Source organism: Chelonia mydas, chromosome 1 (assembly GCF_015237465.2).
Source record: "Chelonia mydas isolate rCheMyd1 chromosome 1, rCheMyd1.pri.v2, whole genome shotgun sequence".
NCBI classification, from domain to species: Eukaryota; Metazoa; Chordata; order Testudines; family Cheloniidae; genus Chelonia; species Chelonia mydas.
The window spans coordinates 59,345,535-59,360,713 of record NC_057849.1 but is presented as its reverse complement, the minus strand read 5'-3'; the positions used below and the strand labels follow the sequence as shown (position 1 = coordinate 59,360,713).

The following is a 15,179-nucleotide window of genomic DNA, read 5'->3' as shown; positions in this document are numbered from 1 at the left end:
CCCTTTTTGACTGGACTTTCCATAGGCATATCTCTTCAGTCTGTTCAGATGCTGGCCTGATTGGGAATATTGGACATTTGAGCTGTGTTGTGTAATAGTGAGCGGTTAGCTCAGTCATATGGTGTTGTTCCCACTTCCATGGCGAGGCACCTCAAAGGTAACTGCCACCATCTTGGCCGAAACATGAGGGATTAAACCAGGGACTTCTAGTGCTAAAAACATACGTGGCTACATCATGGCTACAGAGCCATGGTTCTCTAGCTGGGGTTGTAAGACATTCATACCCTCTGTGGATCTGGCACAGGGAGGTACCTGTAGCATAGTCATCAGTGACTTACACAAGCACTTCAGGTACAAATATTACAATTTGTTTTAAAAGTTGCTTTTCACCATTGTTGGTGTGAGTGAACTGGATTATTCAAAAGTTCTCCAAAAGCAAACACTAAAGAGGTACTAAAACGGACAACATGTATTTGTTTGAATATTATTGGGCTTGGGAGGTTGCATTTGCACGGTTGTAGTTTATCTGTCACTACCCTTCTCACTCTACAGATGGCTACATTTAAGCCAAATTGTGAAGCAATTTAATATATGTCAAGGTGAAAGGTAATAAATGAAACACCAACCTATTGCTCCTAAACAAATAATAATTATAATAACTCAGTAAGTAATTCCTTTTATTTGAGTGAACTAAAAAAAAACCACACTCGAATGAATGACACTGCCCATCAGGTCACCTAAATTACCAGTTCAAGCAATGAAATGCCAAATTAAAATATAGCACATTAAATATTGTTGGTAACATGTAAAGCTATTGCTTTGATACCACTAAGTGCTTCCATACAAGTGGGTTTAATTAGATTTGTAGGAAGCAAAAATCCATGTGTTCCTCTGTCCCGAAGTTCAAAGGTAAAAGAATACTTAATGCCAAGATCATAAGCCCAGTCATCTGAACCTCCAGGAGCTAAATCTGTAGGAGAATGAAAAGGAAACAGATTATTACCTGCAACGTTGGCCTCAGTCCTACACACTGCCTTGTGGTAGAGAGGATATTCTGTCATACTGATTATAGTACTAAAAATGATACTTACAGATAGTTTGTGCACCAGGGCCAGACTCATATATTTTGTGAGTTGTTTTTCTAATAGATTGAACTACTTTATTTGCCACAGATAGCTGAAATCAATAAAATATTAATTAACTTTTATAATTTAGTAAAAGTGTTTCACACTGACTCTGTTAGGGCATTGTAACCATCCACTATGGGTACAATAAAGAGAGAGGATCTGTTTACAGCATGGTTGTCCCCAGACCTGGCTGCATTGCAGTTTGTAATGTGAATATGTGGTTGGCTTTAGAATGCTTATAAGATGTGGCTAAACATGTTTAGGTTATGTCCATGATACAAATAGCATCTATGCTGCAATTGGACAGCAAACTCATCACCAAATCCATGATTCTGTGTAGCTGTCCTGTATTTTCCAATTCCTGTCAAATATTGTTTAAGTAACCTTTAAGTATTTTAAAGTTAATGTTAATGTTAAAGCATACAAAAAAGGATTTAATAATGGAACTGTACACTACCCTTGAACAACTGACTAGAATGAACTATTCTGTAATTAGTTTACAGGATGTCACATCTCTGCTTCACAGGTAAAGATGTGACAAATCTATATTTTCTTTACCCTCTTTCACAAATGCATTCGCTAGGATAAAAAAATTAATTTAAAAGGGATATAAACCCTCAACTTTCAGGCCATAAGATGGTCACTAATTGAGGAGGCTTAGGAACAAACATTCCCCTAGGAGCAAGTTATTTCATGTTGGCTACAGGATTTTTTCCTCCTTCCTGTGAAGGCTGGCACAGGTCACTGCTAGAAACAGCATACTGGACTGGATAGAGATCTGGTCTGATCAAATATGACAGTGTCAATGTTCCTACTGTATCACTGTACAAAGCCCATTAATTTAAAAAAAGAAAAAAAAATTCCATTAAAGAGACAGTAACAGCTAATTTTTAAAATCTTCTTTAAAGACCTTAGATCTGTGTGGGGAAAGAACGGATGGAATGGGAAGGTTGGAGGCAACATGGAGGAGCAATCCCAAATAGCCATCACCTGTTGCTGCTGCTTGGCTCCATGCCAGAGATGCTGTGGCATAAAGAATGTCATGAGACTGCCAAGGGAAGTTGTGGAAGCTCCTTCTCTGGAGGATTTCAGAAGGAGGCTGGATAGCAATGTTCCCTCCAATTTTTTATATCCATGTGTGGAATGATTTTGTTATGTGTACCAATATGGAGGTGATGTATGATGGGAGTGGGACCGAGGGGTTTGGAGTGCGGTAGGGGGCTCGGGGCTAGGGCAGAGGATTGAGGTGCGGGGGGGGGGGTGTGAAGGCTCTGGCCGGGGGTGAGGCGCCTTTCCCCAGCTGCAGCAGCTCTGGGGGTGCCAGGGCCGGTGCTCCTCTCCCCAGCCACGGCAGCTCTGGCAGGGCCAGGGCTGGGGGAGAGACACCAGTGCCGCGCAGCTTACAGGAACTTTGCTGGATAGCCATCTGTCTTGGATGGTTTAGACCAGTGGTGGGCAACCAGCGGGCCGCACGCGGCCCGTCAGGGTAATCCGCTCGCCACTGGGAGTTGCGGGCAATCGTGCAAATGTAAACAAAATGTCTGGCGACGCACCGGATTACCCTGATGGGCTGCATGTGGCCTGCGGGCCACAGGTTGCTCACCACTGGTTTAGACATGACAAATCCTGGATCTTTGAAGGAGGTTAGACTAGATGACCCTTGCAGTCCCTTCTAACCCTATGATTCTATGTCCACCCTGATGATGTCCTGTGTCTTCACATAGCAGGTCCCATGGAGTGAAAAGCCCTTCCCTATTCTGTCAGCCACTTCCTGCTCCTTCTCTGGTCCCATGCAGGAGGCACTTGGAGTAAAGAACCCCTGACCCACTCCCCCATGCACGGAAAGCATTAGGAAATTGGCCAGAGGGAGCAAGGAAAGGTTTCTTTACTCTGTGGTGCTTCTCTTCTTACTTCTTACCCCAGGAAATCTTGTGAGGCTCTTCAGCAACCCAAGTAGCCTAACTGGCCTGCATATATTGGCTAACTCCAACCTAGCCTGGATCTCTTTTCCTAATCTAGATAAACCTGAAGGTTTGGGGGCTAACCAGTGGAGGAAAAAGAACAATGGTGTTCTTCACTTCCCAGCTTCCCCTGTTTATCCTGTTGATTAATAGAACGGGAGCTGATCCTACACAATTCCTAGACTCTGCAGGAGAGAGGACCCCTGATTGTGTGGACCTCCAGAACTTCACAGGACTTAGACTTCTTTTATATAGGCCTTAGGAGACCTTTAGCCCCAGGACCCTGGCTAGCGGACAACTTCATGACCTGCAGAATCAAAGAGGTGTTCTGCTTCAGTGGACTACCTATGATCTGCTGGTCCTCCTGAGGACCTCAAGGTCTGTAAAAAAGGGCTTGTCTCCATCAGACCATTAGGACCATTTAAACATATTTCCCATAGAAAAAGATTTACAGAAGGTGCAGTAAAGGCTGCAGGCACCTATCAGTGTTATGGATGCACACTATTCAAGAGTAACAGAGTTAAAAAATGTTACAGACTCAGAAGGTTCAGATATAGGGAAAAACTTACAAGAAACCTGCACTTGAATGTATTGAAATGCAGTACTAAGGTACCCAAGTTACCTTTACTTTGCCCCCTTAGCGATGCCTTGAAAATATCAGAAAGTCAGGCTACCTTATTCATCCAGAATAAACACTTTCATCTCATCAGTGTCCTCCAAAACTAGAATACTTTCTTGTAATCATATAGCGGTTGTGCCAACAACCAGCTTCCTCATGCTCTTATCCATCAAAAAATCAATTTTCCCAAATCTTGAACAGACTCAAAGCCTACTGAAGGTGTCATTCACATTTCTCATTAAATGTCCATTCCTGCAAGGTGATGAAGGTGGGAGGTATAGATGAAACTTAATAAGTGGTAACACTTACCAGCTCATCATGGTCTTTACTTTTATTTGTAGTGTAGGAATATGGAAACAGTACCATCTGTGAGTAAGAGTGCATAGTTATATATGACTTAATGTGATCTTTATGCTTTTGGAGAAAATTAGCTACAGCTTTCACTTCTGGTTCAGACTCAGGATACGGTCCACAGTATATCTCATGACAATCATTATGAGAGGCACCTTTACCTGTAATAAAATAGAGGATACAATGTCACCTGTTGAGTTCTTATAGTATATACTGAATTGTCTCATGGCTCAGTGACAAAATAAAGCATTAGGATGCTATACAAGTGAGCATAGAATCTGGGAGACCTTGGATGCATCATTACTGCATGTATCATTATTGCACCATTTAAGCATCTTGGCCTGGTTCTCCTCTACCTTGCCTTATGTTAAAAAAATTGGAGAGGATACAGAAAAGGGCCACAAAAATTATTTGAGGGCTAGAGAAAATGCTTTACATTCAGAGACCTAAAAGCATAATAGGTTTAGCTGATCAAAAAGAAGTTTGAGAGGTGACTTGATTACAGTGTATAAGTACCTTTGTGGGGAGAAAACATGGGTACTAAGGGATTCTTTAATTTAGCAGAGAAGGACATAACAAGAACCAATGGCTGAAAGCTGAAGCTAGCTAAATTCAAATTGGAAATAAGGCAAACATTTGTAACAGTGAGGGTGATTAACCATTGGAACAAACTACCAGGGGAAGTGGTAAAATTTGAACAAACTCTGCACATGGACTGCCTGTTGGATTATAACCTTTTAAATTGATTCCTGAAGGATTTTTACAAATCAGCAGCCTCACCATCTCTGTTATGAAACTGACCTAAGAACTTTATTCATATCTCTATGTATATTGATCTTTTAACCATAGCAACTCTCTTTCTTTTTTCTTTTTATTAATAAATCTTAGATTTAGTTAATACAGATTGACTATAAATGTGTATTTGGGTGAGATCTGATATATTCATTGACCTGGTGAGCAATGTGTCCAGTCTCTTGGCATTGGTAAAACTTTATATAATGTGAATTAGGTTTTTAGTAGTCCTCCCTATGTTAGACTTGGCTGTGTGGGTGGGAGCCAAAGGCTGGATTGCTTAAAGGGGACTGTATTTTGGCTTCTTGGTAAATGTTGGATAGATGTTTGGTTACTGGCTTGGTGAAATCTAATTACAGAATAAATCACCAGTTTTGGGGATTGTCTGCCATATACTTTGTAGTTTGCCTTGAATAAGCATTCTCAGTGAAGCCCCTCCAGGCACCATGGTCACACCAGATCTACACTACAGACTTACGTCGGTATAATTACGTCATTCAGGAGTGTGAAAAATCCATACCCCTGAATGATGTAGTTATACTGATCTTAGCCTCCCATATAGACAATGCTATGTCAACAGGAGATCTTCTGCCTCTCCGGGAGGTGGATTAACTACACCAATGGGAGAGCTCTCTCCTGTCAGTAGAGGAGCGTCTTCACTTCAGTGCTACAGCGGCACAGCCCTCAGAGTTTCACAGCTAAATACAAGGTGGAACAAATTGTTTAGCATAAATAATTAACACATATTTCAAGGGACCATTCAAGGAGAAGTGGCCCATTAACACATCTCCAGTTAGAGACGGGAAAGGAAGGGATGGGGGCAAAAGGCAGCTGGGTGCGGACGTGGGGGCATTGTTAGTGGGTTGTAGATTGTTGTAATAAGCCATAAATCCAGTGTCTCTATTCAGTCCATGATTTCTAATGTCTAGCAAAGTTATGTATTTAAGCTCCCAAGCTAATCTTTTGAAGATCATGAGCAGATTTCCTTTGAGAAGGAGGATTGAGAAGTCACATATAGAGTGATTGTTTTGTAAAAAATTGTTCACACACAGGCAATATGGTGTTTATGTCTTCTATCATTTTTCTGTATGAGGGTTTCACCCATATAATTGTTATTGGGCATTTAGTGCACTGGATGAGATACATCACACGTTGTGATAGGCATGTGTAGGACCCATGGATCTTAATAGCTGTGTTGTTGGGGTGGTGATCATCATAGCAGTGGAGATACGTTGACAGGTTTTGCATATCTTGTTCTGGCAGGATCTGGTTCTGCTTTAAGTTAGTGTGTTCTGGTCCATAATGCCAACTGAAGTCAGTTGTAATTGTGCCTGCTCAACACCTCTGAAAATGAAGCCCTTCCTTTAAAGAGTGGTTCTACTTTGAAAAATACCTGTTAAATTGAAATTGTTGGCTTCCATCTTTATTGTTTCACCATGATTGTGTGTCAGATGCGTTCAGTTTAAGTAAAAAATATTTTAAAAAGAATTATAAAACTCAACCATCATCGATAATGAAGAGTCTGCAGCCAAGATTACGTTGTGATTTACACCTATGCAATCCCATTACTTTCAATGGGGTTGCTAAGGTGTATATTATTGAAATGTAGTAAGCAATTCTATTGAGGATGTCCAAGAAGGAATAGAATTCAGTTTGCTTTCTGGTAGCTATATTGGTTCCGCAAAATAGAAACTTACTTTAGTTACTGAAGTCATCTGATATGACTCAGTATACCCAGAAAGTAGGTCTGTTGCATGTAAAGGTGCCCTTTTTTGCCATGTGCTGGCCACCGCTTCCCGCAGCTCCCACTGGCTGGGAACAGCGAACCGTGGCCACTAGGAGCTGCGGGTGGCCGTGCAAATGTAAACAAAATGTCTGGTGGCCCACCAGCGGATTACCCTGGTAGGCCACGTACGGCCTGTAGGCCGCAGGTTGCCCACCAATGCTCTAACCTCAGTGTGCCTGTTTCCTCACTTTTAAAGTAGAGATGATGTTGGAGTTGCTAAGCATTTTGAGTGCTTTGAAAATTAAATGTGCTATATGAATCCCTGCTGTAATTAATATTCACAGCATATACATTTCCTATTAAACGTACTGATTTCTCCAACTTCTGTACTGATTAAGTATTTTACGTTTGATATTACTCTTAAATCTTATATGGTCCCCATCACCACAGTAGCTTAGCATCTCACAAACTTTAATGAATTTATCCTCACAACACTCGGTAGGGAAGTTTCCTTATTCCCATTTTACTGATGGGAAAATAGGCACATAGAGCTTAAGTGTCTTGCAGATAACCATACAGGAAGTATATGGCAAAACTGGGAATTGTTGTCTGGACTCCTGACCTTGTTATAAACATTTCTATTAAGTTCATTACTAAGGTACATTATCTTTATATCAGAAATTACTTTATGAATAGATAAATAAAAATATTTGAACTTTGAAGGTTAAAACGGAAATGTCTGTAATAAAATATAAAGAAAATTGCATCGTACCACACCAGCCTGCATCAAAATTCCTGTTCATGTCGGTACCAATGCACCTGTTGTTGCCATGCTTTGAGCGGTTCTTCCTCCACAACCGATTCTGTGGACAGAGACACAAAAATGTGGGTTTACATAAAAGTTTAGAAAAATGCTTAACACTATTTCACTTGCTAGTGAAAATGCAACTTTTACACTTCTAGATGTCGAGGCTAGAAACCTCCAATGAAGTGGAGCAAAAAAGCAGATTTGGGGAGCCTATAAAACAATAAGCTAGTTATCTGCATGGAATCATAGAAGGGAAGGACTGGAAGGGATCTCCAGAGGTCATCAAATCCAGTCCCCTGCACTCAAGGCAGGACTATGTAATAACTAGACCATTCCTGACAGGTGTTTGTACAACTTGTTCTTAAAAACCTCCAATGACGGAGATTCCACAACCTCCCTAGGCAATTTGTATGGTGTTTAACTACCATGACAGTTAGGAAGATTTTCCTAATATCCAATCTAAACCTCCCTTGCTGCAGTTTAAGCCCATTGCTTCTTGTCCTATCCTCTGAAATTAACGAGAACATTTTTTCACCCTCCTCTTGTAACAACTTTTTATGTACTTGAAAACGGTTATCATGTCCCCTCTCAGTCTTCTCTTCTCCAGACTAAACAAACCCAATTTTTTTCAATCTTTCCCTCATTTTCTAGACCTTAAATCATTTTTGTTGCTCTTCTCTGGACTTTCTCCAGTTTGTCCACATCTTTCCTGAAATGTGGCTCCTAGAACTGGACACAGTACTCCAGCTGAGGTCTTATCAGTGCAGAGCAGAGCGGAAGAAAGCAAGTCGTGTCTTGCTTTCAACACTCCTGCTAATACATCCCAGAATGCTGTTTGCTTTTTTTGCAACTGTGTTATACTGTTGACTCATATTTAGCTTGTGATCCACTGTGACCCTCAGATCCCTTTCCGCAGTACTCCTTCCAAGGCAGTCATTTCCCATTTTATATGTGTACCATTGATTGTTCCTTCCTAAGTGGAGTACTTGGCATTTGTCCTTATTAGATTTCATCCTATTTACTTCAGACCATTTCTCCAGTTTGTCCAGATCATTTTGAATTTTAATGCTATCCTCCAAAGCACTTGCAGTCCCTCCCAATTTGATATTGTCCACAAACTTTATAAGTGTACTCTCTATGCCATTATCTAAATCATTTATAAAGCTATTGAACAGAACCGAACCCAGGACTGCTCCTTTCGGGACCCCATTCAATATGCCCTTCCAGCTTCACTGTGAACCACTGAAAACCACTCTCTGGAAATGGTTTTCCAACCATTTATGCATTCACTTTATAGTAGCTCCATCTAGGTTGTATTTCCCTAGTTTGTTTATGAGAAGGTCATGGGAGATGATATCAAAAGTCTTACTAAAGTCAAGATATACCACATCTACCTCTTCCTCCCTATCCACAAGGCTTATTACCCTGTCAAACAAAGCTATTAGGTTGGTTTGACACAATTTGTTCTTGAAAAACATGTTGACTTACTTGTCACCTTATTATCTTCTAGCTGTTTGCGAATTGATTACTTGATTATTTGCTCCCGGTTATCTTTCCAGGCACTGGAATTAAGTAACGCTAAACATGCTAGGTAACAAGACGAAAAGTTGTACAGTACAACGCCTGGTAGTGTCTGGTATAATGATTCTGATTTGACTAGAACTTGGACTACACAAATAGGGAAGGACTCAAAAGATTTGTCCAGACACCCAAGTTGACAGCTGCAAATCAAAACCACATTTGAGCTTAATGAAAGATTTTGTTAAAAGTCTTCTGAGGGGGGTAATTAAGAGAATTTCAAAAGATGCTGTTTAAAATAAAGATTGCACAATTCTTGCATACAAAAGGGGAAATCGTGACATTCTTAACCAGTCTCTGTTCAGTCAAACTCTCATTGAGGTCCATGGGAGTTTGCCCACATAAGGACAAAGTAAAAATTGAGTCAGTATTTTAGAATGTGGCTCCATGATCCAAATTCTCCTGTTACCTTAATCTCACTCCATTGATTTCAATGGCACTATGCATTATAACTAGGAGGTGAACTACTGCTAATGATAGAATTTTCATACACCAAACTCTTTTGCATGCACACATTGAGATCCATTGGGTATATCAGATGTAAAGTCTATGAATTGTGGGTGCAACTGGTAGCCTGTAAAGACTGTGTATATAAAGTTGAACATACACAAATAGAGGCTGGATTGCGGCCCTTTTAAAAATATAGCCCAAAGTTTATAGAAATGGAGAAGACAGGTTTCTGCCTAAAAAGGGAATCTGGAAACTAAGAAAAAAGATAAATTCATAAAGCAAATAAATCATTCAGCCTCTGGGATTGTTGAACCTTCTTCTCATAGTGAGTAAGTAAAATACCTGATAAGACACTGGGATGTTGTCTGAGCTTACCTGTTTCTCCATTCATTTACTTGAAACAACAAGTACTGGGAAAACTATGCTATCTGGCCTTAGACCACAGAAAGGAGAAGTGAGTTGTTCAGTCAGGCCTTTGCGCCCTTATGGTGGATTGTCATAGTATTGGCAGTCTTGCTGATGCAGTCTACCATAGTTATCACCTGACATCCAAAAGAATTAAAATCATAGGGTGGATGCTCTGACACTCCAGAGCATTGGTTTGACCTGGGATTTGGAAAATGCCTGTGTTCTATGAGTTAAAAACACATATTTGCAGTAACTATTGTGAAGGGGCAAAGAATAGAGAAATTCCAAGTGCGAGTTAAGAGGTTTGGGCTCAAAACTGCCACATGGCACTTTGAAAAGTATGCCTTTAAATCTGTCCAGTATATCAGCCCTCACAGTACTTGTGAATAACATGCTGGAATATTCCACGGTCTGTCTAGAAACCTACGTACAGTGGTCCATGTGTATTCATAGCCATCTACATTCATCACAGGCATGACGTAGAAATCAAGATGCTGCAGAAGTCTTGTCATGATCCGATCTTTCTCACGGAAGTAGGTTGTCTATAGAACATGAAAAGAACTTGTTCATAATGTTTATAATAATGTTTTCCTCACCATCCTTGAAAGGCACCTGACAGGTCCTCAGTTGGCCCTATATAAAATAATAATGTGATGGTGGTGGCGGCATCAGTCCAGCCCCTGGAGGAAAAATACCCACATCACAGAAGACACCACTACAACCAAAACCTTAGTTAGCACAGAGAGGCTTGGAATTCAATTAAAATGGAGATTCAGCTGTCCGCTTACCCAACTGGGTGGTCACTCTAGGCCAGGACTGAGGCATATTGGTGAGGAAGCTTGTACTTTTGCTGCTTGTGCAGATAAATAGTGTAAGTCTCCAAAGTTGCCACATGCACTAAAACTGCTTAATAATAGCATTTGAAATGGCTGTTGCAAGTATGCATTGTTTGGGGTTTTTAAAATTATTAAAAATGAAATACATCCTTGTGCAAAGGACCACCACAAGACCTAGCACTACTTACGTCCCACCTAAGACCTATGTTGAGGGCTTAAGTGGGACATAAGTGGCATCTAAGCCTTTTATTTGTCCTCTGCATAAGGGTAAATTGTACCCTAATAGGTTTAGCTGGGTTACTAAATATAAAGAGTTAAGTTTAATAGTATCTTTTTTCCCCCTCGTATGTCTTGCATTCGGCATGTCCTATTATTGTAACTTCTCCTGTCCTTTTTATTCCCTGGCAATTGTTTTTCTCTGATGTGAATATAAAGTGGCAGTCTTTATTGTGCCTCAAAACACAATTCAAAACATCATTAAGGAGAAGCTACTACATGGAATGTGTATGGCTATGTCTGTGACAATTTTAATAGAAGTGTTCCTTCATGAAGTGACATGGGAATAAAGTTTTGGATTGAATTTAAAATGCTCAGGTAAATTAGATGAAGGAGATAGGGAGTTTACATTTTCTCTCAACTTGTTAACTGCTTACAGATGTTACAGGTACATTTCAGTGGCATGACAGCAGCACAGTGGGTCATCATTTAGACCAACAGCAAGAGGTTAATTAGCATTAGCCCCTAAGGGAATGTTTAAGGCTGACCTTTTTCAAAGGAGCTTGATGGAGTTAGGTGCCCAAATCCTATGGACTTTCAAAGAGATTTGGGAACCTAACTCCTGTAGGCTCCTTTGAAATCTCCTATCTAAACTCTTTCACATACTGCCAGCCAGTTCTGGATCCACACTGATTTCAGTGGCGTTTTATAGGTGTAAATGAGGGCTGAAGTTAGACCCTTGTGTTTATTCTGATGCCTTTACTCTCTATATACCATTCAACTTCATAGTGGACAAACTGTTATTCCACCTTCTGGTTGGGTAACTCTACATTTGGACTTTACCATTCAAATGCACTCTTAAGGTATGTCTGCACTGTCAAGCTGGAGGTGTAAATTCCATCTGGAGGAGACATACCCATGCTAGCTCTGATTGAACTAGTGCACAAAAAATAATGTACTATAGTGGCAGGAGGGGCTAGCTGCCCTGAGTATGATACCGTCCGAGATATTAGGCCCGTACGCAGGGCAGTTAGCCCTTCTGCCATTCGTACCATCACAGCTACACTCCTATTTTTAGCTCACTAGCTTAGTCAGAGCTAGCATGGGTATGTCTCCTCCAGCTCGAAGTGTAGACATAGGTTTAGTTTGAAATACAATAACCTGTGTTCTCCACTCCTGACCATTCCATAAATATGAAAGACTTGGCGTAACTTACTGCTCATGTGAAAAATTTACCCTTATATCTGCTATACAAACTGAGCTTTTTAATCTCTGTCTCATGCAGACACTTTATTCTTCAGTGCTGTTGCATTAAATTGAATAGGAAGTTGTTGAGATAGAGCACAGTTTGCAAGAGAAGGAAAATAGGATCAAGGTATTTTGTTTTGTTTTAAATATTGTAATGAAATCTACTCACATGTCCTATGAACCACAGGCAAAAAGCAGGAGAAATCCATTCCCTTGCATGGATACCACAGTCAATCCATATGGCACTTTTTTGTGTTCTGTCTCTATTAGATGAAAGCTAATGAAAGAATATGATATGTTTAAGGCTGTAAGAAAGTTGTGGATTTTTGTTTGTTTGTTTCATTAAAGTTGTTGTTTATTAAAGTTGTGGTTTTGGTGCAATCAGCATGTCAACATGGCACTAGGCAGACACTACCCTGGAGGTCTCTCAGGCTTCCCCTCAACCTGTTTCCTGATGGGGAATGAAGACCCCCTCTGAGTACCCCGACAGGAGCAGCAGCCCTGGGTGCACACCCACATGTAAACTCCAGCACCTTCTTCCAAGGCATGCAGCCTTCCAAAGCAGGGCAGCAGCACAAAAGGACACATGGTGTATCCTATTTTGCTCTCAGAGGCAAGCATGGCAGAAGGCCATTTGGGCCAAATTTGAGTGAGTGTCATTGCAATGTGGTGCACAGGGTCGCAACACCACTCAAATTTGCGGCAACTATAAAAAGATGCAGTTTCCACACAAAAATTGTGGCCGGTGATTTTCTTACAGCCTTATTTATGTTGAAATGGCACATGAGAATGGAAATAGAACAGTAAACAAAAAGAAGAAAGAGAGACAAGAAAAGGAAGTGCTCTCTCTCCCTCTCTCTTGCATGGCATTCTCAAGGAGACACTGGGCTGGATGCTGATCTCATTGACACTAGTTTATGTGCCCAGTATCTCAAATGACTTACTGTAGTGTAAAGGAGAGCAGTATTTGACCCACTATGTATGCCAAAGTTTAGTGGCACCCTGTTTACTTTTGGGAAGGGAGGAGTGGAGCATTTACAAAACTTAAAAAAAAAATCACACATTTTTCTATCAAAACCATTTTTGATTGAGCTACTAGTACCATTTTTTAAAATTCTCTCTGACAAAAACCTAGACCTGCAGTTTAAATTACTACAGAAAAAGAGCGCACATTAAATCATAACGGTACCTTCAATATATAAAGTGGGCGTTTCTCAAACGAGGATCCAATATATATTTTCTGGAGGAGATCAGCATTCATCACTGTTATTTCCTCCATCCAAGAATATATCTATAAAGATGGAGTGGATCAGTTAGCAAATATAGTTTCAGTTTAAAAGTCTTCAGCCCCAACTCTCCTCTCCATGCACAGGAAATATTCCCACTGAAGTTAATGGGAGGTTTCCCATTCATTGCAAGGAATGCATGGCTGTGCCTTCTTTTTAGAAAGGGAAGGAGGGATTTTTCCAAAGTGCTTACATGACTTAGCTGCACAAGTTCCCACTCGCAATCAGTGACTAATTATCCATAGCCAGCTCTTCTATCTCATACAATTTGAGTGACAAAAGAAGAACAAGGCGAGTGAGGTAGTATCTTTTATTGGACCAACTTCTATTAGTAAGTGAGACAAGCTGTCGAGCTACACGGAGCTCTTTGTCACGTCTGGGAAAGGTACCAAGAGTGTCACAATTAAATACAAGTTCTAACAGATAGTTTAACATGAGTATTTAGCATGTATTTTTAGGGACCATTCAAGGTAAAGTGGCCTGAAATAATACATTCAAGAGAGAAGATAGGTTTCTTTAAAAGCTGTCTGGGTAGGGGAGAAAGGGCAGAGAATGCTTTTGGATAATTTTTTTCAGACTTTTTAAAGGCAATATATAAAACCAAAAAATGAATTAAAAGTGCTGTACTGAACACGATATGGAAGCTTGGAAGAATGTCAACAAAATATTCATTAAGAAGGTTTTTATGGGGAAATATTAACTGGATATGGAAAAAAGTTAAATGTTTTGGGCCTTATGTTCAAAATTAGGTGTTTAGAGAAATACAGGCATATTTGTGTATCTAATTTACATGCACACATCAAGTAATTGTATATGCAAATGGATAGTTACACTTCTAGTAATTTGTGCATGCATTTTCATGTAGTTAAATGAAAATTGAAAAGTGGATACTTTCTGACAGCTATCTTGAATACATGTTATGTCAACAGATATAAAATCAGCTGGAGCAGAAATACTATGTTCTCAATTTTTTTTCCAGTTTGCTGATCCTTCATTTTTTAGCTTAATTAGAAAACGTGTGTAAACTGTTAATAAAGTTATTAATGCAGTACTCTGTGATTTATATTCTTTCCCAGCTCCACCACAGAAACCCTAAACAAGACATTGCAAGATCAAATTAGGAAAGGAGCTAAAATACGATTATACTAGGATAATTTATCTAGAACCAAAGCCTTTAGTTCAAACTGAATTTTTACTCAATTCATTACACCTGTAAGATAGACTTGTAAGACATTTTACAACAAATATAGTTTCTTAAGCTGTTCTTCTGTTTCTCCTCCATGATTTAGAAAAAAATATTCAATCATCCCTGACTGTATGTGAGGCCAGTAGAACTCGGTATTTATTAAGGTTTTGCCTAACACTTCCCATTATGAGACCCTATTTTCAATTGCTTATAATTTTGTTAAACTCTAAAAGTTTAGGCTGAAATTTTACATGCCAAATGTCAGCCACAGGCTGTTAAAAAAAACCAACAACTGCCAAAAAGGCCCAAGGAAAATGTTGTTTTGCACATGTTAAAAAATTCTAGTTACCTTTTTAATATTTTTTCTTAATGTTCTAGCACCCCCATGCTTGGAACAGGTACTTGAAGTTTGGCAGGGGGTGACCTTTGTGTCAAGGATGTGCCTTTGGCCATCCCTGTAAAAATCCACCCAAATGTGGCCAAGTTATATGCCTTTGAAAAATCACATACTCAGTTTGCACATACTCAGTAGAGACTTCTCTGATTTTACCAGCTAAAAACGCTGACTATTCCAGCCTCACTGAGCA

The 15,179-nt window shown here is 39.9% G+C and overlaps 1 protein-coding gene across 1 annotated transcript in view; it reads right to left on the bottom strand.

Annotated features, from left to right (window-relative positions):
* Nucleotides 1-663: 663 nt before the first annotated feature.
* The window catches only part of CPB2 (carboxypeptidase B2), a 38,630-nt gene continuing 24,114 nt past the window's right edge, over nucleotides 664-15,179 (bottom strand). Inside the window, 7 exon segments of the mRNA XM_043522592.1 lie at nucleotides 664-970; nucleotides 1,092-1,176; nucleotides 4,017-4,219; nucleotides 7,349-7,439; nucleotides 10,252-10,362; nucleotides 12,290-12,397; nucleotides 13,310-13,411. Of these exon segments, the coding sequence (XP_043378527.1) occupies nucleotides 786-970; nucleotides 1,092-1,176; nucleotides 4,017-4,219; nucleotides 7,349-7,439; nucleotides 10,252-10,362; nucleotides 12,290-12,397; nucleotides 13,310-13,411 (885 nt within the window). The 3' untranslated portion in view covers nucleotides 664-785.